At 34.3% G+C, this 13,702-nt stretch overlaps 1 protein-coding gene across 1 annotated transcript in view; it reads left to right on the forward strand.

The window, feature by feature from the left end:
* LOC137646139 (uncharacterized) overlaps positions 1-11,558 on the forward strand; it is a 19,110-nt gene extending 7,552 nt beyond the window's left edge. The window contains exons 2-5 of the mRNA XM_068379349.1: positions 626-1,348; positions 5,636-5,776; positions 6,990-7,169; positions 10,422-11,558. Of these exons, the coding sequence (XP_068235450.1) occupies positions 626-1,348; positions 5,636-5,776; positions 6,990-7,169; positions 10,422-10,952 (1,575 nt within the window). The 3' untranslated portion in view covers positions 10,953-11,558. The remainder of the gene's footprint in view (positions 1-625; positions 1,349-5,635; positions 5,777-6,989; positions 7,170-10,421) is intronic.
* Positions 11,559-13,702: the final 2,144 nt, after the last annotated feature.

Here is a 13,702-nt window from a genome sequence, read left to right on the forward strand (position 1 = left end):
TTACATGAATCAATACAGGGTGAATGTAGTTTGATGGGAGTGGGACAGGCGTCAACTTTTTTATTACTTGTCAAGTCGATTTTATTTATTGGTAAGTTGTTGTTTAATTATTATTAAAAGAGAAGAGATTAACCGGCCTAATGATTCAATGTTGACTCTTACAGAGCTATCCTGAATGAATTTGGGAGGTAAAAATGCGTATATTAAAGCTAATAACATGAATATTGGTCTGAAATACGACAATATGAAGTTAGTTTTACGATTCAAGAAATATGATTTAGTGTTACCATGCCAGAAGGGTTGAGACTTAGTCTAAGGGTAAGCTAAAGATATGGTAGTCTAAGGGGAGGGTCGCAGGGGGCGTAGCCAATCGCCCCCACCCATAGTTAAGCTGGTAAGAATATGGCTCCTACGTTAGGTTAGGCAGGGAACCTTAGGTTTGGTGGTGTTCTTGTATTTGTTTTCCTTTTAAAATATGGGGTTTCTGTCATACCTCTTGAAATTTGAAACTGGTCTGTTTGGCATTTTCATTTACCAGAATTATGCAAATACGCTTCATCCTTTTATCAGTTTTCCCCATCATTTGGCATTTGTCAACAATCACGACTTTCTCTCTTCATCACAGGCTGCTTTCGATCCCAGGGAATGCAGAGTCTGCAACGAGGAGTTCGACGAGGAAGGAAGGAGGCCACGAACTCTCACCTGTTCTCACCACTTCTGCACCAACTGCATTACAAAACTCATCAACAATCATTCCAAGCAATGTCCGTTCTGTCGCGTTGAATTTCAGGCTTCCTCTGCCGGTGACGTTATGGTGAACCATGGCGTGGAGGACTTCATCAAGTTCCTCTCCAACAAAGAGGCTGAGACCTCACCAGGACCTAATCAACATTCGCAAGAGCATTCCTTCGCAGCTGAGAAGATCGACAACGGTACCAAGGATTCAGGAGCGACGAATCGCAACCTGCTGGTGGATTACCAGAATGCAGAGACCCGCATCGAAGACTGCATCCAGAGCCTGCTGGCACTGAAGACAGACCTGCAGAATGAGAATGCTCGTATCGAAGTCGAACTCCTGCCAAAAATTAACGAGCTGATGGTCGAGCATAAGGACGCGATACAGAGCTTGGAGAAGACCCAAGTCAAGTTAGCGAGTCAGCTGAAGGAAGCCAAAGATAAGAAGAGACACCTGAGAAACGCTAACGACTCTTCTTCTTCCACGAAATTCAAGGAAATCGTGTCAAAGAAAGATAGAGATAATAGGGATTACTCCGCTGCCGAATCGTGGCTTGAATTGTTCAAAAACCTCTCTCCGGAAGATGACAAACTGATCAGGAAAACTAAAAAGGTCAGTATACTGTGATCGTTGAGTAAATCTGTCTCCTCCTCCTCTTCCTCCTCCTCCTCCTCCTTCTTCTTCTTCTTCTTCTTCTTCTGTTATCCCTACATTAAGGGCTGGGATGCCTGATGTACCCTCTGCAACGCCTTCTATCATAAGCATCCTCTTCCATTAAACCTCTTCTCTCCATATCATCCTTCACCTTATCTAGCCATCTAATTCTCTCTCTCCCTTTCGATCTTCCCGCAAACAGGTTCCTCTCAACCCCTCTTCATTCTCTCCCCACCATCCATTCTCAACACATGCCTGCACCATCTCAATTGTGACACTCCTATCACCTTTGTAACCTTTACTACGTCTGCCATTCTTCTTATTTCATCAGCCTTCCTCTCTTGATAACTTACAAACCTGAAAATTTCAGGTTGTCATTATGTCTTTGATAATGACCAGAAAGGGATTTAAGGGATACTATTTTATATCCTTTTAATTACACATTCAATCTACATAATTACATCAACATCCAATGACAATCAAAGCATTATCATTTTCATTATGTAGTAACTATCTATTTATCTATCATCAGCTTTGTGTCAACTTTCAGAAAAAAAAATTACTATTATTAGAGTTACAGTCCAAAATATTTACTCTGTGAGCAGGTCTATACTCATGGCATGTAATTAGCGAATAAATACCCTTGTTGAAGAGCATTGTTACCCATATACAAATTCACTCGACTTCAAAAACTAAAATTTTGTTTTCCAACTTTTAAATGATACAAGCTAAATCAATTTCCAGCAGACTAATTGTCATAAAACATCCAACTAATGATATTATCATTGGAGTTTTGATTACGTTCAGGGAAATATAGACATTATTTACTAAAAAGTGAATGAAATTTATGTTTTTAGTCACACATGGTTGTGAAATATTTATATATATCTATAATACCCAAAATTTAGATAGAATTTCTAATACACAAGTTTGATTTAGTGGATCGTTTGAATAATATTTTGTAGATACACAGCTACGAAAAGGGTAGGGAATGGGAACATTTGAATCTGTCTGTGTGTTTATGTGTGTGTGTATGTCTGTACGTGTGCATACCTATCTAAATATTCAGACGTCATTTTTGACGGCTCGGGTACACTAGTTCTTAAATATCGACAGCCATTCTCATTTCGACCAAAGTCTCCAGAATTAAACTATCCAAAGGAATTTGCTAACGACACGACCAAACGACATTCAGCATAAATCCTAAAATCCTAAAATCCTACTCCAGTTTCCGATCCATTAAAATCCCTCATTAATCACGGGATTAAAAGTAAAAAAAGAATCTTCATTAATGAGTTTTGTGTCCGAAATGTCAGTTGCTATTAAAGCCAGGAAGACTTACCATTCGTTATACATGTCAGATACGAGCTTCTCATAGCTGGTTTTCATTTCGGTCATTTGTTAATGCAAAACTGAAGCTTAAAGGTGGGCTATTGGAAACTTCACTTACTGGAGATCTGTCGGACTAGGGTTCGAGTCCTGCTTAAGCTCGATAGCTTCTTGTAGTGTCTGCAACCTCACCATCATCTTGATCTGAAGATGGGGGTTTTGGGGGAGCTTTTAGTAAACAAAATGAGATTATAAAAAGTAAAATGTCACTTTCTCTAAAAAGAAAAATATTTAATGAAGTGGTCCTACCGGTATTAACGTATGCATCAAAAACTTGCAGCCTTACTAAAGCCATAGATTATAAACTAGATATAGCCTAAAAAGCTATGGACAGAATAATAGGTCTACCTGCTGAGTCATCAGCAGCCATTGCCTGGCCCTTCCTGGTTTTAGCTTGTTGGAGAGGGGCTTGGGCACAGATCAAATGTATTATGGGCATTGTCCTGCTAGCTAGGGCATTTTCACTATCCCTTGCCTCTGCTATTCATGAGTGACCTTTAAACCTTTAAAATACCTTTTACCCTGAAATCTATTGAGTCATCAGCAGTCATTGCTTGGCCGTCCTTAGACCTAGCTTCGGTGTGTAGGAACTTGAGCGTGAATCATATGTGTATATGGTTGGTCTCTAAGACATTGTCCATTACCTCTGCCGCTCATGAGTAACCTTTAAATCTTTAATCTTTTATAAAGGGACCTGATTAATAATTTGAAAATGGGAGAAAGTAAATCTTGAAATATTTTTGAAATATCGTCAACTTTAATTGTATTAAAATCCCAATTGTTTAACATTTGATTATTAATTTTAATAAGTGAAGAGAATATATTATTAATGTAACACAGAACTTCAATATTCACATAAATTTTGTAGCACTTTTTTATCTAAAATATATAAAGATTCAGATTTATTTATAAACGATTTCATTCATAAAAAATAATAACAAGATTGATAAAGTATTTAGGTTTTACACTATCCACTTTTATAACCATATGGTATTACTTTCTTCAAGGTTATATATGTCTTCCTGTTGAATACACACTAAGATCAACCATGATAAGGTATTTATTAATGGAATAGAAAGTTTATTATTGACAGTGAATTCTGTTGCAAGAATATTTATATCACATCAATATACTTAGGAGGAGTTACTGTTCTTTATTTCATTTTAATTGTTTATTAATTTTCTTGAAGTTTATTAATTTCTTTGTTTCATTTCCTCACTGGGATATTTTCCCCTGTTGGAGCCCTTGGGCTTATAGCATCCTGTTTTTCTAACTAGGATTGGAGCTTAGCTACTACTACTACTACTACTAATAATAATAATAATAATAATAATAATAATAATAATAACATGTATGAAAAGAACTTGGAGGAGAGAGAGAGAGAGAGAGAGAGAGAGAGAGAGAGAGAGAGAGAGAGAGAGAGAGAGAGAGAGGTTTTCATTAGCTCATCGTATAGGCGAGAAAGCTTGATGTTTTGATAAGTGGATTTGGTCAAAGGAAACAAATTTTCTAATTTAATAGAAAATTATGTTCCTAATTATAATTAGTCTCTTCGGAAAATCAAGAGGAAAAGTTTTCTTTGGGATTTTCTTATCGACGATGACTTCACTACACACACACACACACACACACGCGGGCGCACACATGCACACATGCACACATGCACACACACAAGCGTATATAACTGTTTCATAACTTATCTAATATTTGATAGGTTAAATACCCGTTTATATTTTATATTCTTAGCTAAATTTGTATTATATTTTCGATTTCGTTTTAAAGGCTGATTCATATTCTTCTTTTCAATTCTTTTCACAAAATCGTACTTTCACTTTTATTTTGGTGGTTATTTCCTTTTTTTCTATTCAATTCTGTTCACTAAATCGTATTTTTTCTTTTGTTTTGGGGGCTATTTCATATTTTTCTATTCAATTCTCTTCGCTGAAACGTATTTTCTCTTATATTTTGGTGGCTATTTCATATTTTTCCAATCAATTCTGTTCACTAAATCGTATTTTCACTTTTATTTTGGTGGCTATATCATATTTTTCTAATCAATTCTGTTCACTAAATCATATTTTCTCTCTTGTTTTGGTGGCTATTTCATATTTTTCTATTCAATTCTGTTCACTAAATCATATTTTCTCCTTTGTTTTGGCGGCTATTTCATATTTTTCTATCTAATTCTGTTCACTAAATCGTATTATCACTTTTCTTTTGGTGGCTACTTCATATTTTTCTATTCAATTATGTTTACTAAATCACATTTTCCGTTTTGTTTTAATGGCCATTTCATATTCTGTTCTTCGTTTAGATAAGTAAATCATGTCTTCTCTTTTGTTCATACTGCTAAATAATATTTCACCTTTCATTTGTTGACCAAAACTCCTGTTCTTTAATGATCACAGCTGAATATTTCTATTTCCTTATAATGGCCAATTTGTACCTAAATATTTGCTCTTCGGATACTATAAACCCAAAGGTTCCAGCAGGGTAAAACATCCTAGTGAGGAAAGGAAATAAGGAAATAAATAAACTACACGAAAAGTAATGAATTATGAATATAAAATATTTCAAGAACAGTAACCATTTTAAAATAGATCTGCCATATATAAAGTATGAAAAGAGACTTATATTAGTCTGTTTAAGATAAAAATATTTACTAGAAGTTTGAACTTCAGAAGTTCCACAATCTGATCACAGCAGGAATAAAACTTCTAGAATACTGTGTAGTATTGAGCCTGATGATGGGGAAGGCATGACTTTTAGAATTGACTGTGTAGTTAATACTAAGATCCCTACGTCATTTTTCATTTAATAGCTAAATTAAATGTTTCCTCTTTTATGTCTTCTCAGGTGTGTCGTTCTACCAAGGAGAAAGTGAGTGTTGCCATTGAGGTGTTCAGTTCAAAAGACTCCAGTGACGACGATGTCAGCCCAGTTCTGGATAACGCTACAATCACCCTGAGAGAGCTGACGTTCTCAGGCCAGCTGACTGTAAGTGCAGTCGAAGTAAACAACATTTATAGTTTCATGACAAGCAGAACCCTAAGCTAGATATTATAATTCCATAGATATAGGAATGTTACATTAATTAGTAATACAATTTATGGAGATAATTTTCAGATGAATTATTGAATCTCACAGTAAATATAGTCAAAATAAACCAATATTATAGTTGTGATAAGTAGAACGTTCGATAAATTGTTAGATGAACTATACGTGAGACGTTTCTATAGTTTGTCTAGAGTTTAAGATTGTTGATAAGATACAAATGGTATTCCAAATGATTACGAATAGATCTTCATCCCATATAAACACATACGAATAGATATTAAATCCATATAAACACATACGAATAGATCTTAAATCCATATAAACGCTATGAATAGATCTTAAATCCATATAAACGCATGTGAATAGATCTTAAATCCATATGAATGCATGCGAATAGATCTTAAATCCATATAAACACATACGAATTGATCTTAAATCCATATAAACACATACGAATTGATCCTAAATCCATATAAACGCTATGAATAGATCTTAAATCCATATAAACGCATGTGAATAGATCTTAAATCCATATGAACGCATGCGAATAGATCTTAAATCCATATAAACACATACGAATTGATCTTAAATCCATATAAACACCTACGAATAGATCCTAAATCCATATAAACGCATGTGAATAGATCTTAAATCCATATGAACGCATGTGAATAGATCTTAAATCCATATAAACTCATACGAATAGATCTTAAATCCATAGAAGAACCTACGAATAGATCTTAATCCCATATTAGCACATACAAATAGATCTTAAATCTATATAAACACACAAGAATAGACCTTAATCCCATATTAGCACATACAAATAGATCTTAAATCCATATAAACACACACAAATAGACCTTAATCCCATATAAACACATACGAATAGATCTTAAATCCATATAAACTCACACGAATAGACCTTAATCCCATATAAACACCAACGAATAGATCTTAAATCCGTATAAACACACACGAATACACCTTAATACCATACAAACACTTATGAATAGATCTTAAATCCTTAAAAACACAAACAAATAGAACTTAATCCCATATAAACACCAAACCCTAAATCAAATAAATTTAATTGAATATCGTTCCAATGAAACATAGAAGAAATATATTAATAAGCCTCTTTCTCTTTCAGCCTCAAAGACTTCAGGAAATGAGTGAGCCAGTCAAGGCCCTTCTCAAGCAGAGAAAAATATATGCCATACACTACGATAAAGGGATCTCAAGAAGTGCCAAATTTACCATCAAAGGAGATTACCTTTATCTACACCACCTGGAAAATAAATCTCCACCCGGAGACGCTTATACTCTTGAGGTAGATTATTATTATTATTATTATTATTATTATTATTATTATTATTATTGTTATTATTATTATTATTATTATTATTATTATTATTATTATTATTATTATTATTATTATTTTTAAGCACTGTCTTCTGAATAGAGAGGAGAGAAATGTCCTGGAAATCTGTCGATAGAATTGATGATTCCAAAATGTCTCCAGGGATTTTTTAAGTCTCCGGAGGGCTCCGGGCTCCTATATTGCATCAAATCTTATTATTATCATTATTATTATTATTATTATTATTATCATTATTATTTGTCAATCTTAGTCTACAGAGACTGTTGTTTTAAAGTGTGGGGTTCAGGGTTACATTCAGCTTCCTTAGGAATCCTTGACTTTCCTCACTCTATGTGTTGCTTCAACTAGCACGTTCTTCTGCACAAGTCCTGGGGTGCCATCGGACCCTGCCTTCCCAAGATTCCTTTTTAATGACTTAGGTATGGTTCCTAGTGCTCATATTATCATTACTAATAGTGTACGCGATCCGTCGAAAACGACTTCTAAATATTTAGACAGATATGTGCACGCATATACACACGCACACACAGATTCAATTAGGAATTCCTGTCTCTAACTATACAACTATAAATATTTATTATTTATTATTTATTATTTTTTTTCGTCCTTGAATATATATTTTCCTAGTTTAATTAATTTTTTCTTACAATTTTAGAGAGATATTTCTAACCTATTTTTTCAGAAAATATATAATAAAATTTATTATAAAAATCAGTCATATGATTTTCATAGTATATTTTCCATGGCAAGTGCCTTTTGACCTTCATCCACTTTTGAAAATTTTCTGATAATTGACTTTTTTTCGTGATTGTAATCGTTTGAATTGGAAAACCTATTAGATGTTGTTTATCACAAAATATCATATAGATATTTCTTCAGATTCGTGTCATGCATTTTTAATTATAACATTTGGAGTCATGATTTTAAAGTAGATATATTTATAAGTTTTTATGTTCTAAGTGGAGATTCCTCAAACTAGTGAAAGGGTTTGTGTATCGACATGATCAGCACAGCTGTACTAGTCAGGGCCACCTATACTAGGTTGGTTTGCTGTTAGCGATCAGACTAAAGTCTCATAAAATATCCAATCTGCAGTGGCCAGCGTGGTAATGGAAACTGGCTAAATCCCAATAAGGAAATGTCTGTAGCCTTTGTCCTGCAATGGAATAGAAACGGCTGCATTTGTTGTTGTTGTTGTTGTTGTTGTTGTATATTATGATATGAGATCTCACATAGTATTTATTTTATAAAATGCGGTGTAATGCTGAAAACATTATTATTTCCTAACCATTAATAAAACATTCTGAGCAATTATTTGATAATTTTATTCATCAGTAACTTACAACGATTTTTTTATATACTAAAAAACCCTCACAAAGACACAGGCACACACAAAATGCTAAAAGAATAATATTTGCTAATCATTAAGAAAATATTCTGAGTAATCATTTTACAATTTTGTTCAAAAACTTACAACAAATTTTTTATATACTAAAAAACCAACACAAAGACACAGGCACACACAAACACACATACACACACTTTGCATAATCCACAAATTGTAATGAAGTGTTTGATATAGTCGTCCTAGCTTGATTCTCTTATTTCATTATTCTCTCTCTATTTAAATTCCTTTTCCTCATTTACTTCTCTCCGAGACCATTGTCTCTTCCTCTCTACATCTCTCTTTTGTCTCCACTCTTCCTGCATGCTCGTAATAAGCCATTCTAGTCCCTTGGGTAAACGCAATTAAGGGCTTATTTGCCTTCACCTTGAAACAGCTCATTATAGACACCAATGTTTACCTTGCTCTCGTCACAGTCCTACTTAGCTATGGCGTCCTCATTCTGCTCCTTTTGTCTATTGTTAGGAAGTTTTCCTTCCAACTGCAATTAAAGATGACTGTTTTTTGTTTGGTCTTCATCCAGTCCAAGGAAGTTTCTTTTCAGTAATCTTGTATTGTCTTAGTCTTAATGTTTCCTTTGGGACAAAGCTCGCATTCTTTTTTTTTTTGTTTTTGTTTTGTTTTGTTTGGTCTCTTGTAAGCTTAGTATTCACCTGAAAATTAGACCCCCCCCCCTCTCTCTCTCTCTCTCTCTCTCTCTCTCTCTCTCTCTCTCTCTCTCTCTCTCTCTCTCTCTCTCTCTCTCTCTCTCTCTCTGAGGAACATCAAGAGTTTCAAGATTATCGATTAAAAAACTCTAAAGACTAAATTTTTCTTTGGTTAAAGGCAGATTAAAAAAACATACTTGTACCTCATAAGCAGTTATATACATTTTTAGTTGTATATTTTTAGATCTCCTATGAGTTAAAGACAAAGCATTATTGACATTTTTTAGGATATTCTTAAAACAATTGCGAAAGAATTTAGTAAGATGAAGATACAAGGAGTTTTTTTATACGTATGTACGCGCACACACACACACACACACATATATATATATATATATATATATATATATATATATGTATATATATATATATATATATATATATATATATACATACATATATATATATATATATATATATATATATATATATATATATATACATACATACATATATATATATATATATATATATATATATATATATATATATACATACATACATATATATATATATATATATATATATATATATATACAGTGTGCACGTGCATTGGGGAGAAGAGTGTCAAGACTGAGATGGTGTGGACATGTGTTGAGGATGAATGGCGTGAAGGGATTGAGAAGAGCTTGGGAGGAAACTGTTTTGGAGAGAATATCGAAAGGGAGACAGAGAATTAAAGGAAAATATAAGGTGAAGGATGATTATAGAGAGAAGAGTCAGGTGGGAGAGGATGCTTATGATAGAAGGTATTAGAGAGGGTGCATCAGTCTACCGACGCTTTAATGTAGGGATAACGGTGGGAAACAAGATGGTTCATTGTAAATCACTGATAATGAAAATTATCAATTACTTGCTCAGAATATATTCTCATCGTTAATTACACACTGATTAATAAGAAATGTTCAGAAATCAATAGGTTTGGGGAAATATAGCAACATATATTGTAGCTTATCACCCAAATACAACATCCATGATCTCATTCAAAAGAAATAGAAAATATAGGACATACTATGTAATTTCTTTTTAGCTAATCAGATTTCAGGAGACTGAAGTAGTCTAACATCTTTTTCCTTTTTACATTTTCAGTTTAGAGATGTCCTCAGCCTTGTCGATCCTTCGTCCACCCTGACATTCTTGGAGCTAAGCGCAGGAGGGTCCACGCTAGGTCGCCTCCATGTGCTCCTAGCCCCGGACACAGCCCGTGCCAAGAACTTTGCCCTTCTGTGCACCGGAGAGAAGCACCACTGTTACGCCAACACCAGTCTCCTATGGGCGAGGCACAAAGGCCAAGCCATGGAAGGGGTTTGGGGAGGTGACTACGAGATGGATGATGGTGAAGGTGGAGCTGCTCTCGTCAGGGGCTTAACAACGGGAGGGGAATACGAGCGCCCTTGGACAGCGGGTACTGTCGAGGGGCTTTGGTGGAAAGGGGACGCCCAGGGGGCGCAGTTCTTGATTTACACCCGCGATAACCCGGGGAAGGTGTGCGAGAGAGCCTTCGGGGTGGTCGAGCGGGGTCTAGGAGTCCTGGTCAGAGCCATCAATCGCTATCCTGACATCAAGCAAGTGAAGGTGTCCGATTGCGGTTTAGTCATTCACTGTTCTGCGTCCCATTGACCCAGGCGACGCTCGACAAGGGGTCCCCCCACCTCACGGTCGACAAAGTCATCAAAGTAGGGTATATGTGAAGGACAAATTTGGTTTTTTTTTGTAGAGAGGAAATCAGAAGTCCAATTTTGGTGTTCATTCTCATAGCGAGTCTAGCTGAAATTTAGCAGTTTATGGCGGCTGGTGGTGACTGCTGCCGACAGCTGATGATAGTAGCTTTTAGGATGAGGAAGCAGATATATGTTACTAAACGAAGGGAAAATATACATGGCAGAACATATCAGAGGACGAATGCTACAGCTCCTGTTGGCTGGTGATAGAGGCTTACTTCAATTCTGAAGGTGATGGCACAAATTCGTTGTTAGGTGTTGATAGCAGTTGTCGACCAGCCGAAGATAGATGAGTGGAAGCTGTTAATATTTTTTTTCCCATTCGAATGTGGTTCTCTTCTGCTATTCTTTATTCTGTAACATCACAAACCTCATGTTCTCATAGATGATATCAGCCTCCTACTGCCTTTTTTTTTCGAATGTTGTCCTTCGGCTATTCTTTTTTCCTGTGACATCACAAACCTCATGTTACCATAGACGTAATCAGCCTGGTACTGCCTTTTCTTTTGAATGAGGTTCTTCTGATATTTTTTTTTCCTGTGACATCCCAAACCTCATATTACCAAAGTCAAAATCAGTCTGGTACTACCTTTGTTTCCGAATGTGGTCCACCTGCTACTCCTTCTTTCTGTGACATCAGAAACCTCATGTTACCATAGACAAAATCAGCCAGCTACTGCCTTTTCTTTCGAATGTGGTCCATCCGCTATTCTTTATTCTATGACATCACAAACCTCATGTTACCAAAGACGAAATCAGCCTGGTACTGCCTAAGTCGTTTATTTCGTAGCGTCGTGAATGCATTCTTATGCGCTGTTACCATGTCCAAAACGAAGACAGTAAAGGGAAGACTGTAAAGTGGCTTGAATTTCCGTGAGCATTTTCCCACGTTGGCAACAGATGGCGCTGATCAGTTCGGTCTTTTGTTTACATCTGGACTCGAGAGAGAAAAAAAAACGCTTTATATAAATTGCGTTTGTTAGTAATGCTGAATAATCACAAACACCTTATGATTAAAATATATGCAATAACTACAGCATTGTACTCCTGCCGAGGACTTAAATTCCATGAATAGATATGATACATTCGTAGGGGGGAGTATCCCAGTGAACTTTAGTTGGTCGCGTTATCGATAGATGGCGTTGATCTTAGGAGCTTTCCGGTCTTCCTTTTACTACCTTTGTGTTCAAAATAAGTCAGAGGAATAAAGTAAATGAATTCATAACAATTCTTCCATATCTCTTAAACTTTAATAATAAAGATAACGAAACGCTGCCAATTCTTACTTAGTCCCATTCGTAGATATGTTTGGTAAAAGTCTACTTAGAATCAAAAGCCAAATTCTCAAATAAAAAAAATAAATTCTTCCTTAGGAGTTTGTTCTCATATTTCAATTCTAGAGTAATGTTCCTCAGTAATTTTGTTATGTAACAATAATAAAAATTTCAGTGTAAGAGTTGTATTATTTCAATGCTTGCTTTTTGTCTTGAAATGAAGGGATTTTCAAAATTTCATTACTAATATCTTGCACTTTCTAAATAAGCAGACATTATAAAAAAAATACAAAAATTCCCTAAATAGTGGTTTATAAATACCTATTTGAAATATACAAATAATTGCTTTTTTAACTCATATATATATATGTATATATAAATGTATATGTATATATATATATATATATATATATATATATATATATATATATATATATATACATATATATATACATATATATATATATGTATATATATAAATATATATGTATATATATATAAATAATTAAACATTTATATAATATGTATACTATAAACATGTATATATATACATACATATATATATATATATATATATATATATATATATATATATATATATATATGTATATATATATGTATATATATATATATATATATATATATATATATAAACACACACACACACACACACATATATATATATATATATATATATATATATATACACACACATATATGCATAAAATCACAGGAAAACACGTTGTTCAGACAGATGCAAAAGAACCGCAAGGAAAATAAAATAGAAAATAGAAGATTAAGCCCTGACTAGTTTTGTATCACTTCTTCAGATTATTGATTTATTGAGAGAGGTGTTATCTTACATTCTACGTTGTACAGTGAGAGTACGAACATACATATAGATATTTACAGATCAATACTTCACACACAAACAAATTACCTGTATTATATTTTTAGGTATTATGTGAGTGGTGTTCTTACCCTATTAGCCAGGTGTAAAGTGGGGTTATTTTGAATGATAGGCAATTTTTAGGCCTTCCAATACAGTTCCTTTATATTAATATGCGTTAATCTTATCCATATAAAAACATCAATACAATCATACATTTGCAAGTTTGTAGGTATATATGTATGATAAAAAATGACCCCCACCTGTCACCTGGCTAATGGGTTAAGAGCTCCACACACATAAAAGCCTGAAAATATAAAACAAGTAGTTTGTTTGGGAATTGAGTATTGTCCCGCAAATATCTGAATGTACGTCCTTACTTTTACTGAACCAATAAAATGTAAAGGAACCTCTCTAAATAAATCAGCCCTCCGAAGAAGTAACGCGAAACTAGTAAGGACTTCATCAAATATTCTTTATCTGATT

Source organism: Palaemon carinicauda, chromosome 8 (assembly GCF_036898095.1).
Source record: "Palaemon carinicauda isolate YSFRI2023 chromosome 8, ASM3689809v2, whole genome shotgun sequence".
NCBI lineage: Eukaryota > Metazoa > Arthropoda > Malacostraca > Decapoda > Palaemonidae > Palaemon > Palaemon carinicauda.